The sequence below is a fragment of the Salmo trutta genome, chromosome 3, assembly GCF_901001165.1.
Source record: "Salmo trutta chromosome 3, fSalTru1.1, whole genome shotgun sequence".
In the NCBI taxonomy this organism is placed as follows: domain Eukaryota; kingdom Metazoa; phylum Chordata; class Actinopteri; order Salmoniformes; family Salmonidae; genus Salmo; species Salmo trutta.
In genome coordinates, this window is record NC_042959.1 from 62808630 (window position 1) to 62822638 (window position 14009).

The 14009-nt window shown below is 46.7% G+C and overlaps 1 protein-coding gene across 2 annotated transcripts in view; it reads right to left on the reverse strand.

The window, feature by feature from the left end:
* The window catches only part of LOC115164224 (suppressor of tumorigenicity 14 protein homolog), a 39155-nt gene continuing 25146 nt past the window's right edge, over positions 1-14009 (reverse strand). For both annotated transcript variants that reach the window (XM_029716490.1, XM_029716500.1), the window contains exons 6-19: positions 13891-13926; positions 13058-13289; positions 11050-11189; positions 10823-10926; positions 10216-10325; positions 9916-10046; positions 9170-9274; positions 7962-8069; positions 7512-7625; positions 6984-7103; positions 6249-6429; positions 3736-4004; positions 1223-1359; positions 1-1046 (exon numbers count right to left, since the gene is read on the reverse strand). In XM_029716490.1, coding sequence (XP_029572350.1) covers positions 885-1046; positions 1223-1359; positions 3736-4004; positions 6249-6429; positions 6984-7103; positions 7512-7625; positions 7962-8069; positions 9170-9274; positions 9916-10046; positions 10216-10325; positions 10823-10926; positions 11050-11189; positions 13058-13289; positions 13891-13926 — 1949 coding nt within the window. In that variant the 3' untranslated portion in view covers positions 1-884. The remainder of the gene's footprint in view (positions 1047-1222; positions 1360-3735; positions 4005-6248; positions 6430-6983; positions 7104-7511; positions 7626-7961; positions 8070-9169; positions 9275-9915; positions 10047-10215; positions 10326-10822; positions 10927-11049; positions 11190-13057; positions 13290-13890; positions 13927-14009) is intronic.

A 14009-nucleotide genomic window follows, 5' to 3' on the forward strand; every position in this document is an offset into this window, starting at 1 on the left:
GAAGGTGATTATAACATGAATTTACTCAGGGGTGTGAATACATATGTAAATTAGATATTTCTGTACAAACATTTCTAAAAATAGGTTTTCACTTTGTCATTATGGGATATTGTATATAGATGGGTGATTTTAGTTCATATTTAATCCATTTTTAATTCAGGCTAACAAAATGTGGAATAAATCAAGGGGTATGAATAGATTCTGATGGCACTTCAATAGACAATCTTTGTTAGAACTCAAGATTCTATGCATCACGGCATTACTAATATCACTAGTATCACACTGACTTATAAAACATTCCATGTTCTTGTCAAGGCACTAAGTGAAAATTGGCAGGTGAAAACAGCTGGTAAAGAAATGCATTGTAAAAATACAACCAACTATTCTACTTCTGTTCCATTCCTAATTCCCTCAGTTCATTTGGTCTGTCTGTCTGTCTAACAGAAAATATGATCTCACATCATAGCAATGGGGAGATTTGGCAAATACTGTACCACTAAAAACAAAGTGCGTCTTCAAAATATACATCTTCCATTATTTACACTGGGAGAATATTAATCAAACCAGTGGAACATGACATGATTGATGGAGGTGCAGGAGTCTTGCTGCTTCTCAGAGCCTTTGAGAACCAGGGTTGCATCAGTACAGCATAAAAACATTGAAAAATATAATCCCAAACCCATTTGAAATCATTCCTCTGAGCAGTAGCTAGCCCCATGCAGGCCCTCAGTGGGTGTCGGAGGCTGGTTGAGGTTGGCTAGCTCTGGTCATCATGGGGGGGACTCGTCCTCAATCAGACTCAATGTTCCATATTCCTTATTTTTTGTCTTGTCCTGTCAGAGCCCCAAACTGTCTACCCGCTGTCCCTCCCCCATGTCCCCTCATCAAACCCCCGTGTTCTTGCGGATCCAGTCTCTCAGCTTGGTGACGCGCGAGTAGACGCCGGGCTTGTTCCGACGAGCGCAGCCCTCGCCCCAGCTCACGATGCCTGCCTGGAACCACATCCCACTTTCCTCGAAGCACACCAGAGGTCCCCCCGAGTCTCCCTAGTGATGAGAGCAACAGAGGACAGAGACATTACATTGGGCACAAAGGAAACGTGTTTAGGAGTATTTTAAGATGCAGGTGTATGACATATGTTTCTGTTTATAATTGCATGTGTTTGTATTGTGTGTGTAGTATGTAGAGTGATAATGTAGCCTGCCGTGCGTATCCCTCCCACCTGACAGGCGTCGACTCCTCCGGACAGGAAGCCGGAGCAGAGCATCCTGGATGTGACCTGACCCTCGGTGACCACGTTACACACCGTGTCGTTAATGATCTTCACCTCTGCCTTCTGCAGCAGCCGTGATATGGAACCTGACCGCCACGAGAAAGAGAGGACACGTGGTTATAACTAGCAGAAGACAACCTTCATGTCCACCAGCTACTGCCTACAACCCTGGTGCTAATGAGTTGGCTAATGGACAGTTAAGAGACCCTCAAGAGAAAGAGGGAGAGAGAAGGAGGAGGTCTGATATGAAATATGGATGTGGAGGAAGGTGTAATGGAAGAGGGATGATAGAAAAAAGATGTGGGAGAGATGAAGGGAACAAGAGGAGTGACATGATGAGAGAGATGAGGAAAATATTAGGATGAAAGATGAGGGAGAAGGAATGGGAAAGGGGTGACAGAAGACGTCATGAGAGATGAAGGGAGACAGAGCGGGATGTCACCAACGGGAGAGATGAGGGTTGAGAATGAAAATGGGGAGGAGGTGAGGGAAGACGGACGTCAGGAGAGAGGGATGAAGGGAAGAGAAGGATGCCATGGCGATGAAGGGAAAGACGCCATGATGGCAGACAGATGAGAGGGATGAAGAGGGAGAGATGGAGAGAGCGGAGGGAAGAGCAGCACGCCAAGAAGAAAGAGATGTAAAAGATGTGTGTGTGTAATATATATATATATATATATATATATATATATATATATATATATATATATATATATATTGATATATATATATATATATATATCATAGAGGAGTTATATAAACACACCTGACTGAGTCAAATACTATGCCAAATGGTTAGTATGTGTGGTGCGCTGATTCAGCACTTTCTTGGACTATTCCACTGTCTCTTGGCTCCATACCTTTCAAACGAAATCAAGTGCAGCTCGAGCATACGGAAATACTTGACCTAATGCACAGTATTTGACCCAAGTCTGCCATATGAGAACAGTAGTGCTGGTCTAAATGAGAACCTTAATACTAAATCAAGCACAGCTCAACATGTATGACCTAGGGATGGGCATGAGTAATTGAGTACCGAGTACTCGAATGGATGTCAAAAATCAATCTGTAACCAGAGATTGGCGGTAGTGTGCAGCTCTCTCCATGTACACTCTCCCGCCAATTCGCGCTCAATCATTGTTTTCATGGTGTGAATTGTTTGTGAAAGTTTATGAATTCCACGCTATATCTCAAAAGTATCACCAGCAGTAAATGTAGGCTACCGTTCATCATTGCAATTTCCCCATTAATCTAGAATGTTTGGTTACGGTCATTTCTGTTAATTCAATGAATTAATCCGGCATACCATTCTCATTCTTGTAGTGGAGACGTTGTTTTGAGAGCTCACAAACTATGCGGTGATGATGAAGTTGTGGTTTATTAATCATATTTACCAGTTTTATGTCAACATGTCTGGTTTCTCAATCTTGTCAGTATTGCTTGAGTGCGCACAGATGTGGACGACCTAGGCCGAAGGCCGGGATAGGTGGTCGAGTTTAAACCCTTTCACCTGCGTTTTGTGTTGGAAGTCGTGTTTTTTTCTTCAATAGAGTGATCAGGGTTGCGCAACTAAATCCTTCACAGAAAACACATAAGCGCAACACATTCATCAGGAAATAGCTTCATTTTCATCAGATGACATCCGAAGTGCAACGCTATTTGGCTAGCAGCCACACAATTAAATGAGCTTCCAATGAGTAAGGTCATTTTTTGCAAAAGTGATGCATTGCCATCATATATATTTCTGGTGTTGTTTACCAGCTCCATTTCTTAATGTAATGTTTTATTTGAAGTTAATCTTGCATTTTACCAGAGAAAAGGAAGCTACTGAGAAAAGTAGCTACAAATCAGTCAGAGTGCTGTCTGCTGATAGAATGCCAGTTGGTGAATTCTCATCAGAGTGAAGAAGCGCAACTGAAGCAGTCTGATGCCGAGCAGAAATTACTATAAGAATAATTTTAGACAACGCAGTAAGAGTATTTCCTTATGCGTTTTATCTTTTGCCACTGCTAGGCGAAGCCAGAGCCAAGCAGGTAATACAGCTCATTATGGTGTCAATGAATGATTCTAAAATGGCACTTGGTTTTTTATTGACTGAATATACTAGGTTATATAGAACATGTTATCTGTGAAGGTTATGATAAATTAGGCATTTTTGCGCGCTGTTGGCATATAGATAAACGTGCACATATTTTCCTCTAGTGTGTTCTAATATACTTTTTTTTACTTGAGTACTCTAGTACAAAAAAAAAGAATAATGTGAGTACTCTAACAGTAAAAACATTTCAAATGACCATCCCTAGTATGACCCAGTTCCGTAGCATAAAATAGAAGTAAATGTATGTTAACTTTGAACCCATGCACTAAATCAATTGCAACATCAGCATTTCAAATTATTCAACATATGTATTGTATATGACCTAGGTCAATAAGAACAACAGTGTAACTATATGACCCCCCACCTCCTTCGCGGAGCGTGCCCCAGCCTGTAACCCAACAGGACATGCCAGCAGGGAAGAGGTGGGAGCGTGCGGGTAGGCAGATGGGGTGGATGGTGTTGGTGAACTCCAGCGGCTGGCTCAGCTCCAGCAGGGCGATGTCGTAGTCATAGGTCATCGGGTTGTAGTCTGGGTGGGTGATAATGGTCTTCACCGAGCTTCTCTGAACAGTATCCTGCTTATACTGGTCCTGCATGCCACTGTACGTCTGCCAGTTGGAGGCCACGTGGTTTCTAGAGAAGGAGAGAGAGAGAGAGAGAGAGAGGCAGCGAGAGAGAGAGGCACAGACAGAGAGAGAGAGAGAGGCACAGAGAGAGAGAGAGAGAGAGGCACAGAGAGAGAGAGGCAGCGAGAGAGAGAGGCACGACAGAGAGAGAGAGAGGCACAGAGAGAGAGAGAGAGAGAGGCACAGAGAGAGAGAGAGAGAGAGAGAGAGAGGCACAGAGAGAGAGGCACAGAGAGAGAGAGAGGCACAAGGAGAGAGAGAGGAGAGAGCACAGGAGAGAGAGAGAGAGAGAGAGAGAAGAAGGCAAACAGAGAGAGAGGCACATAGAGAGAGAGAGGCAACAGAGAGAGGAGAGGAGAGAGAGAGAGAGAGAGAAGAGAGAGAGAGAGAGAGAGAAGGCCCATAGGAGAGAGAATAGTGCAAACATAGAAGAGAGAGAGGCAACATAGAGAGAGAGAGGCAAACAGAGAGAGGAGAGAGGAGGCATACAGAGAGAGAGAGAGAGGCACAGAGAGAGAGGAGAAGGCCACAGAGAGAGAGAAGGAGAGGCACACGAGAGAGAGAAGAGAGTAGAGAGAGAGAGAGGAGAGGACACACAAGAGAGAGATGAGAGAGAGGCATATCAGAGAGAGAGTAGCAGGAGAGAGAGGCGACAGAGAGAGAGAGAGAGAGAGGCACAGAGAGAGAGAGAGAGACAGAGAGAGAGAGAGAGAGAGAGGCACAGAGAGAGAGAGAGGCACAGAGAGAGAGAGAGGCACAGAGAGAGGCACAGAGAGAGAGGCAGAGAATGGATGTTAACATTATTCAGTTATTCTGCTGGCCTCTCTGCCTTTGAAATTTCACTTGAAAGTGTTTTTTTTACAAAGTACAGGAGTGGAAAGAATTGATTGTGGGCATGTTAACCAGCCTACAGGGCCAAGGGCTGGCAGTCTTATCTGAAAGGGGCCAGTGTGGGGGCAGGCTTTTCCTCCGGCCAAAGCAGCAACACACCTGATTCAAATAATGAACTAATTAGTCTTTAATAAAGACTCAATTGATTGAATCGGCCATGTAAGATAGAGTCTAAGATTGCCTACTGCTGCTGTAGGATATAAGCTTGAGCTACTCCTATAGAGCCTCTCCACAGAATAAGAGAATGCTGTCTGTAAACAGAAAGGAAGCCGTTTCTCTTCCAAGCTGACTGTGTGATTGTGAGAGGAACCAATGCTAGCAGCAGAGCTCTGTAAATCTCTGTACTGTTCATGAAACTGCCGCAGTGCACAGCTACATCATCCCCTACAGTGGCTGGCTCTAAATGGAAAAGACCACATCCATCCCAACACAGCAGTGCTGGATCACATTCTAGTGCAGGGCTAGTGCTCCACCTACTGGCAGCCCAGACAATTACACACAGTATATACACTATAAAGCTGCTTTGATGTAAATGTGGCCCTGAAGCATCTCTTCTAAACAGCATAATCAGGGGGTAATTTCTCAGTCCTTGTGCTGTGGATCAAAACTCCTGTGTTGTGTAAAGCACTGTTTACCCATCATACTCATCTCTCTTAGGGCTCTGTTCAATCCGCATCGAGGAAATTCAGCTTTACAGCGTGATTGAAATGTAAAGGCAATGTTCCCACTTTAGTGGAGAACGCATTCATGGTAAACACTGCACATGTTGGCTCAATACGTTTACATTTCTATTGTGGAACCTGGAACTCTTCAGCTTTACAGATTGAAGAGCCCTTAGTATTAAATGAACGAACAGGATCCCTAAAACGATGTCCTCTGGAATAATGAATAATAATAATAATGAGAATGGGGCGCCAACAAACTAAGTTAACTCAGTGAAGTAGATGAAAGACTACCATAAACTACCCCGGGCATGGGAAAGGTCAAAAAAAGATGTTTGAAAACTGAGTAGAGGGAGGTGGGAGATATCAGTGGCTTCAGAAGCAGAGACGGGACGATCTGTCTGTGAATCAGAAACCAGAAGAGGTGTGAGGGGTGCCATGTACACATGCAGGGCTGGAGATCTTGAAAGAAGAAGTCAAGGAGAGAAGCTTCAGTAGAGTAAAGAAGCCATAAACTACCCACAGGCATGACGGGATAGACAGACCCAAAAAGAGGCATAGAGAACAAAAGCAAAGCAGAGGGAGGACATTTGAAACAATAGAAAGGACAACCAGCAGAGAGGCAGGAGGAGCAGAGAGGAAGGAAGGAGGAGCAGGGAGGAAGGAAGGAGGAGCAGTGTTGTGTATGTGGAACTCACTCAGGGCTGATGGTCTTGAAGCAGTGGGCGGCAGACAGGAGCCAGCGATTGGAGATGATTGACGCGCCACACACATGCCCACGGGTCTGGAAGTGCAGGCTCACCTGCCAGGGCCACTCCCCCAGCTGCGCATTCTCCCCGCCCACAATACGGTTAAGCTTGTATGGCCGGATGCCACAGTCTGTTGGAAGGTATGGCGGAGAGGAAGAGTGAGATGAGCGTTAATGAACAGAGAAAAGAGAAGGAGAAAATAACTTCAACTTGACACCGCAGCCTTGCCGCTGAACCGCACCGCTCGTTGAAATTATAATAAGGTACCGACATTAGCTTATCAAAAAAAACACTGCCAGACCCCGAGGCTTGTAGGAAAGGAAAAACACAAAAATATTCACACAGATGTCAATAGTTCTCCAAAGAACAATCAAATAAATAAAAGTGCTGGATGGAGGCCCTCCGGCTTGTTTGGTGCTGTGTAGACAAGCAGCCAGTCGTACGTTATCTCAACCCCACTACTCTGCTGTCCTGTAGCTCACTGTTAGGAGTGACAATGACGAATTTACATCTGGTTTCATGTGCTAGTCAAGGTTTTTGCATCAAACAGGAGTTCTAAAACTACATGCCAACTCATGGATGTTTTTACAAAGACAGAGAGAGATGCCCAGAGAATAGGAAGCGAGTGAAGACGTAAATGAGAGGACGAATGAGAGAGCTTGCTGCTGGGTTGTCTTGTCTTACCGCAGCCCTCCTCGTCTGATTCGTCGGTGCAGTCTTTGACCCGGTCACACTCAGCGTTCACCTTGTTCACACACGCCTCATTCTTACACTTAAAGCTGAAGTCAGAGCAGATACCAGGAGCTGCACAGAGAGAGAGAGTTGGATAAAAAATAAAAGTCAAAAATAAAAGTCAAAACCTATCAAGAGATCATAAGAAAACACATTTCTGATATTAAAAAACAAACCCATTTTTCATAAACCTATTTCAGTGTTAGGCCAGGTTTGATGAAGGAGACACTCCAATCAGTCAGGCATTAGAATGCAGTGCACCATACACAGTGATGGTGCTGTGGTTTACATTGATTGGCTGTATTGATTGAGACTGTCTAGTCTAACATCCCACTTTATCCACAAAACTGAGATTGAAAAGGAGTGACAACGTTTTCATGTGAGGAGAAGTGTGTGCAGTAGCATAAACATAGCTAATGTATGTCAAAAGAGAGGTGTGTTCTGTCATGTAATGAGTGAGTCTGGTGTGTGTTGACTTACAGAGGGTACAGGAAGCCTCGTCACTCCCGTCTACACAGTCTGTCTTAGTGTCACACACCACATCCTGAGGCAAACAGGTCCCGTCGCCACACCTCCACTCATTCTTAGCACAGCCTGGGAAGGGGGGAGGAGAGAGGAAGAGACATTTTTACTGATGTGGCCAGACTGGATGCTTGTTCTCCCTCCATCTCTCCCCTGCTCTGTGCTTTAAATGGCTGAATGCATTATACATGATTAAGAGTCTAGACGGAGGCTGAGCAAATTGGGCAAGGCTTCCAACAAGCCACATTACTGATAAAGTAATGACCACACACAGCCGAGCTAGGAGCCAGTGTCCACCGATTAGCGCCTTTAATGTTAGCACAATTAGCATGGCATTAGCGGCCCGTTTAGCCCGCAGACTGCCATTACATAGATAGAGAGGGTCTGGCCAACTAGGCGGCTACTCACTGCAGTGCTTCTCATCACTCTCGTCACCGCAGTCGTTGACACGGTCGCACACCCAGTACTTGGGCTTGCACATCCCGTTGTCACAGGCAAACTGGTCCTTTTCACATTCTGAAAATAGCAAGAGGAAATGTCCAGTGTGTCAGAGGCTTCTATCACACAGACATGCACACACACAGGAATGTGAGGGGAGTGGGAAGTATGTGAAGGGAGGGTAAGGGGCGGCGAGGGAGGGAAAGCGAGGAAGGGAGGGAGGGAGGAAGCGAGGGAGGGAGGGGTGAAGGGGAAGCGAGGGAGGAAGCGAGGGAGGGAGGGAGGGGTGAAGGGGAAGCGAGGGAGGAAGCGAGGGAGGGAGGGAGGGAGGGGTGAAGGGGAAGCGAGGGAGGAAGCGAGGGAGGGAGGGAGGGAGGGGTGAAGGGGAAGCGAGGGAGGAGGCGAGGGAGGGAGGGAGTGTTGAAGGGGAAGCGAGGGAGGAAGCGAGGGTTGAAGGGGAAGCGAGGGAGGAAGCGAGGGAGGGAGGGAGGGGTGAAGGGGAAGCGAGGGAGGGAGGGAGGGGTGAAGGGAAGCGAGGGAGGGGTGAAGGGGAAGCGAGGGGAAAAGAGGGAGGGATGAAGGGGAAGCGAAGAGAAAAGAGGGAGGGATGAAGGGGAAGCGAGGGGAAAAGAGGGAGGGATGAAGGGGAAGCGAGGGGAAAAGAGGGAGGGGTGAAGGGGAAGCGAGGGAGGGGTGAAGGGGAAGCGAGGGAGGGATGAAGGGGAAGCGAAGAGAAAAGAGGGAGGGATGAAGGGGAAGCGAGGGGAAAAGAGGGAGGGATGAAGGGGAAGCGAGGGGAAAGAGGGAGGGATGAAGGGGAAGCGAGGGGAAAAGAGGGAGGGATGAAGGGGAAGCGAGGGGAAAAGAGGGAGGGATGAAGGGGAAGCGAAGGGAAAAGAGGGAGGGATGAAGGGGAAGCGAGGGAAAAGAGGGAGGGATGAAGGGGAAGCGAGGGGAAAAGAGGGAGGGATGAAGGGGAAGCGAAGGGAAAAGAGGGAGGGATGAAGGGGAAGCGAGGGGAAAAGAGGGAGGGATGAAGGGGAAGCGAGGGGAAAAGAGGGAGGGATGAAGGGGAAGCGAGGGGAAAAGAGGGAGGGATGAAGGGGAAGCGAGGGGAAAAGAGGGAGGGGAGTGAGGTAGGGGTGAGGTGAGGCCAAGCAAGGCCAGAATCTACTTACTGCAGTTAATTTCATCACTCATGTCCCCACAGTCGTTCCAGCCATCACAATGCAGCTCCTTCTTGATACAGAACCCAGAGCCACAGGCAAACTGGTTGGGGCAAGCTGCACACAGTAACAGAATGGAGGGAATGAGGAAAGAAAGAGGGAGAGAGGGAGATGGGGGGGGAAGAGGTGAATGAGAGTGAGCGATGAGAGAGAGAAAGATGGAGAGAGAGCAAGATGGAGAGAGAGCGAGTGACAGAAGGAGTGTGAGGGAATGACAGTGTATATCCGGCCCATCCGTCTTGTTGCAATCTGCTCGTCCCTATTGATCAAAGCAATTAGAAATCCATTATGGCCCAAACTCTGAAAGAGCAGCAACTACAGAGGGTAGAGGGGACGAGGGGAGTGGAGGGGACTGAGACAGAGACTAGAAGGGCTCCTGACTGATAAAACAGAAAATAAAACACACTCATGGTGATTGGTGGACCTGTAATGTCAGAGCTGCAGTCTGTAAACCTCCATCATTGAACCGTCTCTGGCTGAGTGTCAGTCAGCGTGCCACTTGGTTTGGGGCACTAGTTCAGTTGTTATAGTGACGATTACTCTGTCATATAGCAACTTTCACTTGAATAGCACCACCACTCCCATATCAGTTGCCATGGAGATTAAGAGGGGTTTGAAAACAGTACCATAAAATGGTAACACCTTCATAGGACGTTTCATACAATCCAGAGTCATAACACCAGAGAGAAACCACTCACGGTTGGAAGGATCGTATGCGTTGTACTGAGCCTGGAAGCCTTTGTCTGTGAAGGACTCGTCAGAGTGGAACATCACAACCAGAGAGCTGGTGGTACTGGTAAGGGCCAGAGAAGACAGTTCCCCACAGTACCTGACACAAAGCACACAAAGTTTATTTGAGTGGAAATACTGACATTGTATGTCAATGGAATGTGATGGTTTAAAGCAGAGGACAGTTCCTTTATCCTGTGATAATCAATAAAGTCATTTTTTGTTTCTTTTGTTTCTATAGAGCTCCAGTAAGTAGAGGCAATTCTTACTTGGTGCCCATGACCTCTATGTAGTCTTTGTGACACACCCTGACGTCCACTCTCGGCTCCTTCATACGGAACATGGTGAACTTGACGCGTACCTGCTTCCCTGCAGGGACCTGAGAGACAGGGTTGTGTTCATGTGAGTGTTAAGAGTTGGAAAATGCCACCACTTTTCCCCTCTGCCCTGCTCCTTAGAGGTACGCACTTGTTCCTTCCTCCTCATAGATTCTAAATAAATGGTGTAGGAAATATAGTGGTCCCTCAAGCCTGCTTACACCAATTCAATGATTTGAAATCCACAAGGGGAACGGGACCAAGTGGGAGGTGTAGGGAATTGGAACTCAAGCTACAGTAACTGTGGGAGAACACCTAACCCACCTCCTCCCCCCAGACACAAAACCTTAAGGGCTGCTGCTACAATAGGACAGATGAAGATGGAAGAGGTACTGAACAGCCTGGCTGACATTCTGCAGCCTCAGCATTCACCTCATACAGAGCTATGGATGGTGCAGGAAAGAGGGGACTAGAGAGAGGGACCAGAGAGCGAGGGGGTAAATAGAGAGTTAGCAGAGAGAGGGGGTAACAGAAGGGGCTATGATGCAGGATCACCAACCTCGATGGTCCACTTGCAGTCCAGGGCTGGGGGATAGAAGCTGGGGTAATGGGGAGAGCTGAAGTTCCCCTGAGCATCACTCAGGACTCCTCCACAACTTTTGGCTAAAATGGCAAAAGTGGGGTCATTAGAGTGTTCATCATGTTAATGTAGTGAAATATGGACTGTTTGACTGGCATTGTCGTTGTACATCTTGGTAAGGGGATGACTGTGTGATGTTGGCTTACATGTTGTTAGGGGGATGATTGAGTACTCTGCACTGAAGCCGGGCCTCTGGACAGCGCTGTCGGTGATGAGGTTGATGAGCATGATGTTACTGGACGACACCACCTCCAGGGGATTGCTGGGAGGCCTCTGACCACACTTGCTATAGGAGGAGATTCATATAGGAAATGGAGAGGTCAACCAATGACAGGGCTGGGCAACACTGATCAAGGTGTGGGACTTCAATTCATTCACTGACAGAATGTGGTGCAGGCATGAAAGGCATAAACCATCAGTATACCATCTACACTGTTGTTAGAGTGACATAGTACACTTTTAATAAAACACATGAATCAGAAACCTAAAGAAGCACATGAAATACATTTGAAATGTCTAAATAACCGATGAGCACCCCACACATCAAAAGCATTAAATCAACTATTAAAGGGAAGAAAAATAGCCCTGCCCGCTCAGACACACACGGCATTTCAAAGTCAAACAGGTATTTTAGCGAAACGCTCCTGCATTGTGGGCCGGCAGCCGGAGCCACAGAAGTGTGAATGACGCTGCAAGAGCAGCACTACATCTACCTGCAGCAGGGTAATGCCATTAGAAACTATTGTATTAAGGCTATCATAAACCTGGTGTCACCTTGGACAAAGCTGAAAGGCTGAGCAGCAAAAAAAAAATCTTATGCAGCGCCTGGCTACCCGCATTTGTTTGGTGAAGGGTTTGGAACTTGAAACTGCCTGCAGTGTAGCCCCCACTGATTTGCACTCAGGTTGCCACAGTGGGGGAGAGAGAGACAGACGCCCACAGAGTCCACAGACAACCAACTGCAGTAACACACAGCAGCATGGCTGCTGGGTGGCACCCCTGGTAGATTGGAAAAGAGAGGTCCTTCTGAGCCAACTCAATCTCACTGAAGGTCCCCAATGTTAACAATGAAAGACGACGTGCTGGGCTAAATGCACCAGGATCCCAACAAGTGACTAAAATCACCAATGACGTGACAGGAATGAAGTCCACAGCATTCGCTACACTTCAAAACAACCGTTTTCTCCCATGTTTCACTATTCCCACTGGGGACCTTAGCCAAATACAAAGTGATGTTCCGGTCCCTCTTGGGAATTCTGGAAAACTACGTGACACACTTTTACTTTCTTTCCTCATTAAGTAGGCATATGTTGGTACTGGTAGTATGCATGTCTTGGTTGGACCCTACATTAATAAAAAGGTTGTAAACAAGTGGGATACACTGAGTTTACAAATATTATGAACACTGTCCTAATATTGAGTTGTACCGCCCACTTTTGCCCACAGATGTTGGCCCATGTTGACTGGATGTTCTCTGGGTGGTGGGCCATTCTTGATACACACAAGAAACTGTTGAACGTGAAAAACCCAGCAGCGTTGCCGTTCTTGACACAGTCAAACCCGGTGCGCCTGGCACCAACTACCATACCCCGTTCAAAGGCACTTAAATCTTTTGTCTTGTCCATTCACCCTCAATGGCACACACACAATCCATATTTCACTTGGCTTAAAAATCATTCTTTAACCCGTCTATGTATCTTGGTAGGATGAAGAATATATTTATTGTGCTGAAAGAAAGCAAGTTTGAAGTTGACTTCCTGCTTCCTTTTTCCCCACTGTTAACATAACCTTATCGATTGGAAACAAACCCGCATTCTCGCAGCACAACAACCTATCAATTACACTTAGCCTAGACACCAGGTAACCACCTTCGATTGAACAAAGCCAATATGTCTCACACAAATGTGCAATCTTACAATTGGAATTCACTTGTCTGTGTATCACTGCTGATATTAAGATGGAGTTTGTCACGGATTTCCTTGGGCTGTGGAGAATAGTGGCATTATGACAAACACTGGCCTGATTCAGCCTCTCTCATCACCATCCCTGTACTAGAGTCTTTGGGTCCATGAAATGCACTAATAAAAAAAAATCAATACATTATTCATATTATTTATTTATCATCATCATAGTAGTGGTTGTGAGAGCACTCACTGAGTGATGGCCTGGGACTCATCCGGGCTGAGGGAGTCGTAGATGGACACAAAGTCATCAGAGCAGTCGTCCTCTATGTGAAAGTGGGTGAAGCGGACTGAGATGGCGTTCTGTTCCGGGGCTCTGATCTGCCACTGGCAGCGGGACTGGGCCGGGTACTGATCTGGAAAGCCTGGAGACTGGAAGCTCTGAACTGAAGTGTTAGCCTCCAACCGGAAGAAACACTCGTAATCTGACGGGCAGGAAATGAACAGCATAACAGATTACATTAGTAGATGTACAGACATACAGGTACAGTAGCCCAACAAGGCTGTGGGTTTCCCTGGTCAGCTCACATGCTAAGGAAGAACTTTAGACTCGCTACTCCCAAAAGCGCAAACGCCAAGGCAGATAACATAGTGGAAAAAAGAGCTATGTTGAGCTGTATTGTATGGCATCAATCAAAATGTCATATCATGGTGTGGAAAAATGTACGCATCTTATACCATATCTACTACACTGTTTATCATCCAGTATCATCTGTTGATGCAATGTCAACTATCAACTCTCATCTGAAATTAAATGTAACATGCGCAAAATCGTTTGAGGATTACGCATCAACACAGACGGTAAAAAAAGACGAGTGAAATAGGCCAACATCCATTTTTATTCAGTAGTCCACTCATGTACTATATAGCCAGGGCTCTCAATCTCTTCATGAATGGAGCAGCAGCAGTATTATGTATCAAGCGGGGCAGGCATTCTCACAGACTGGCAGCAGCAGGGTGAACATCTAGCGGGCTGGAAAATTACAGCGGCGTGTGATTGAAACGGGAGACAGTGGGTTTACTCACCGGCTCTGGGGTTCCTGGCCATCCTGGGGTCTGTGCCTGGAGATAAGGGGGGTGGAATGAGAAGGGGGGCGAGGGAGAGAGACAGAAAAGTGGTGGAGAAGAGAGAAAAGGAGAGATGG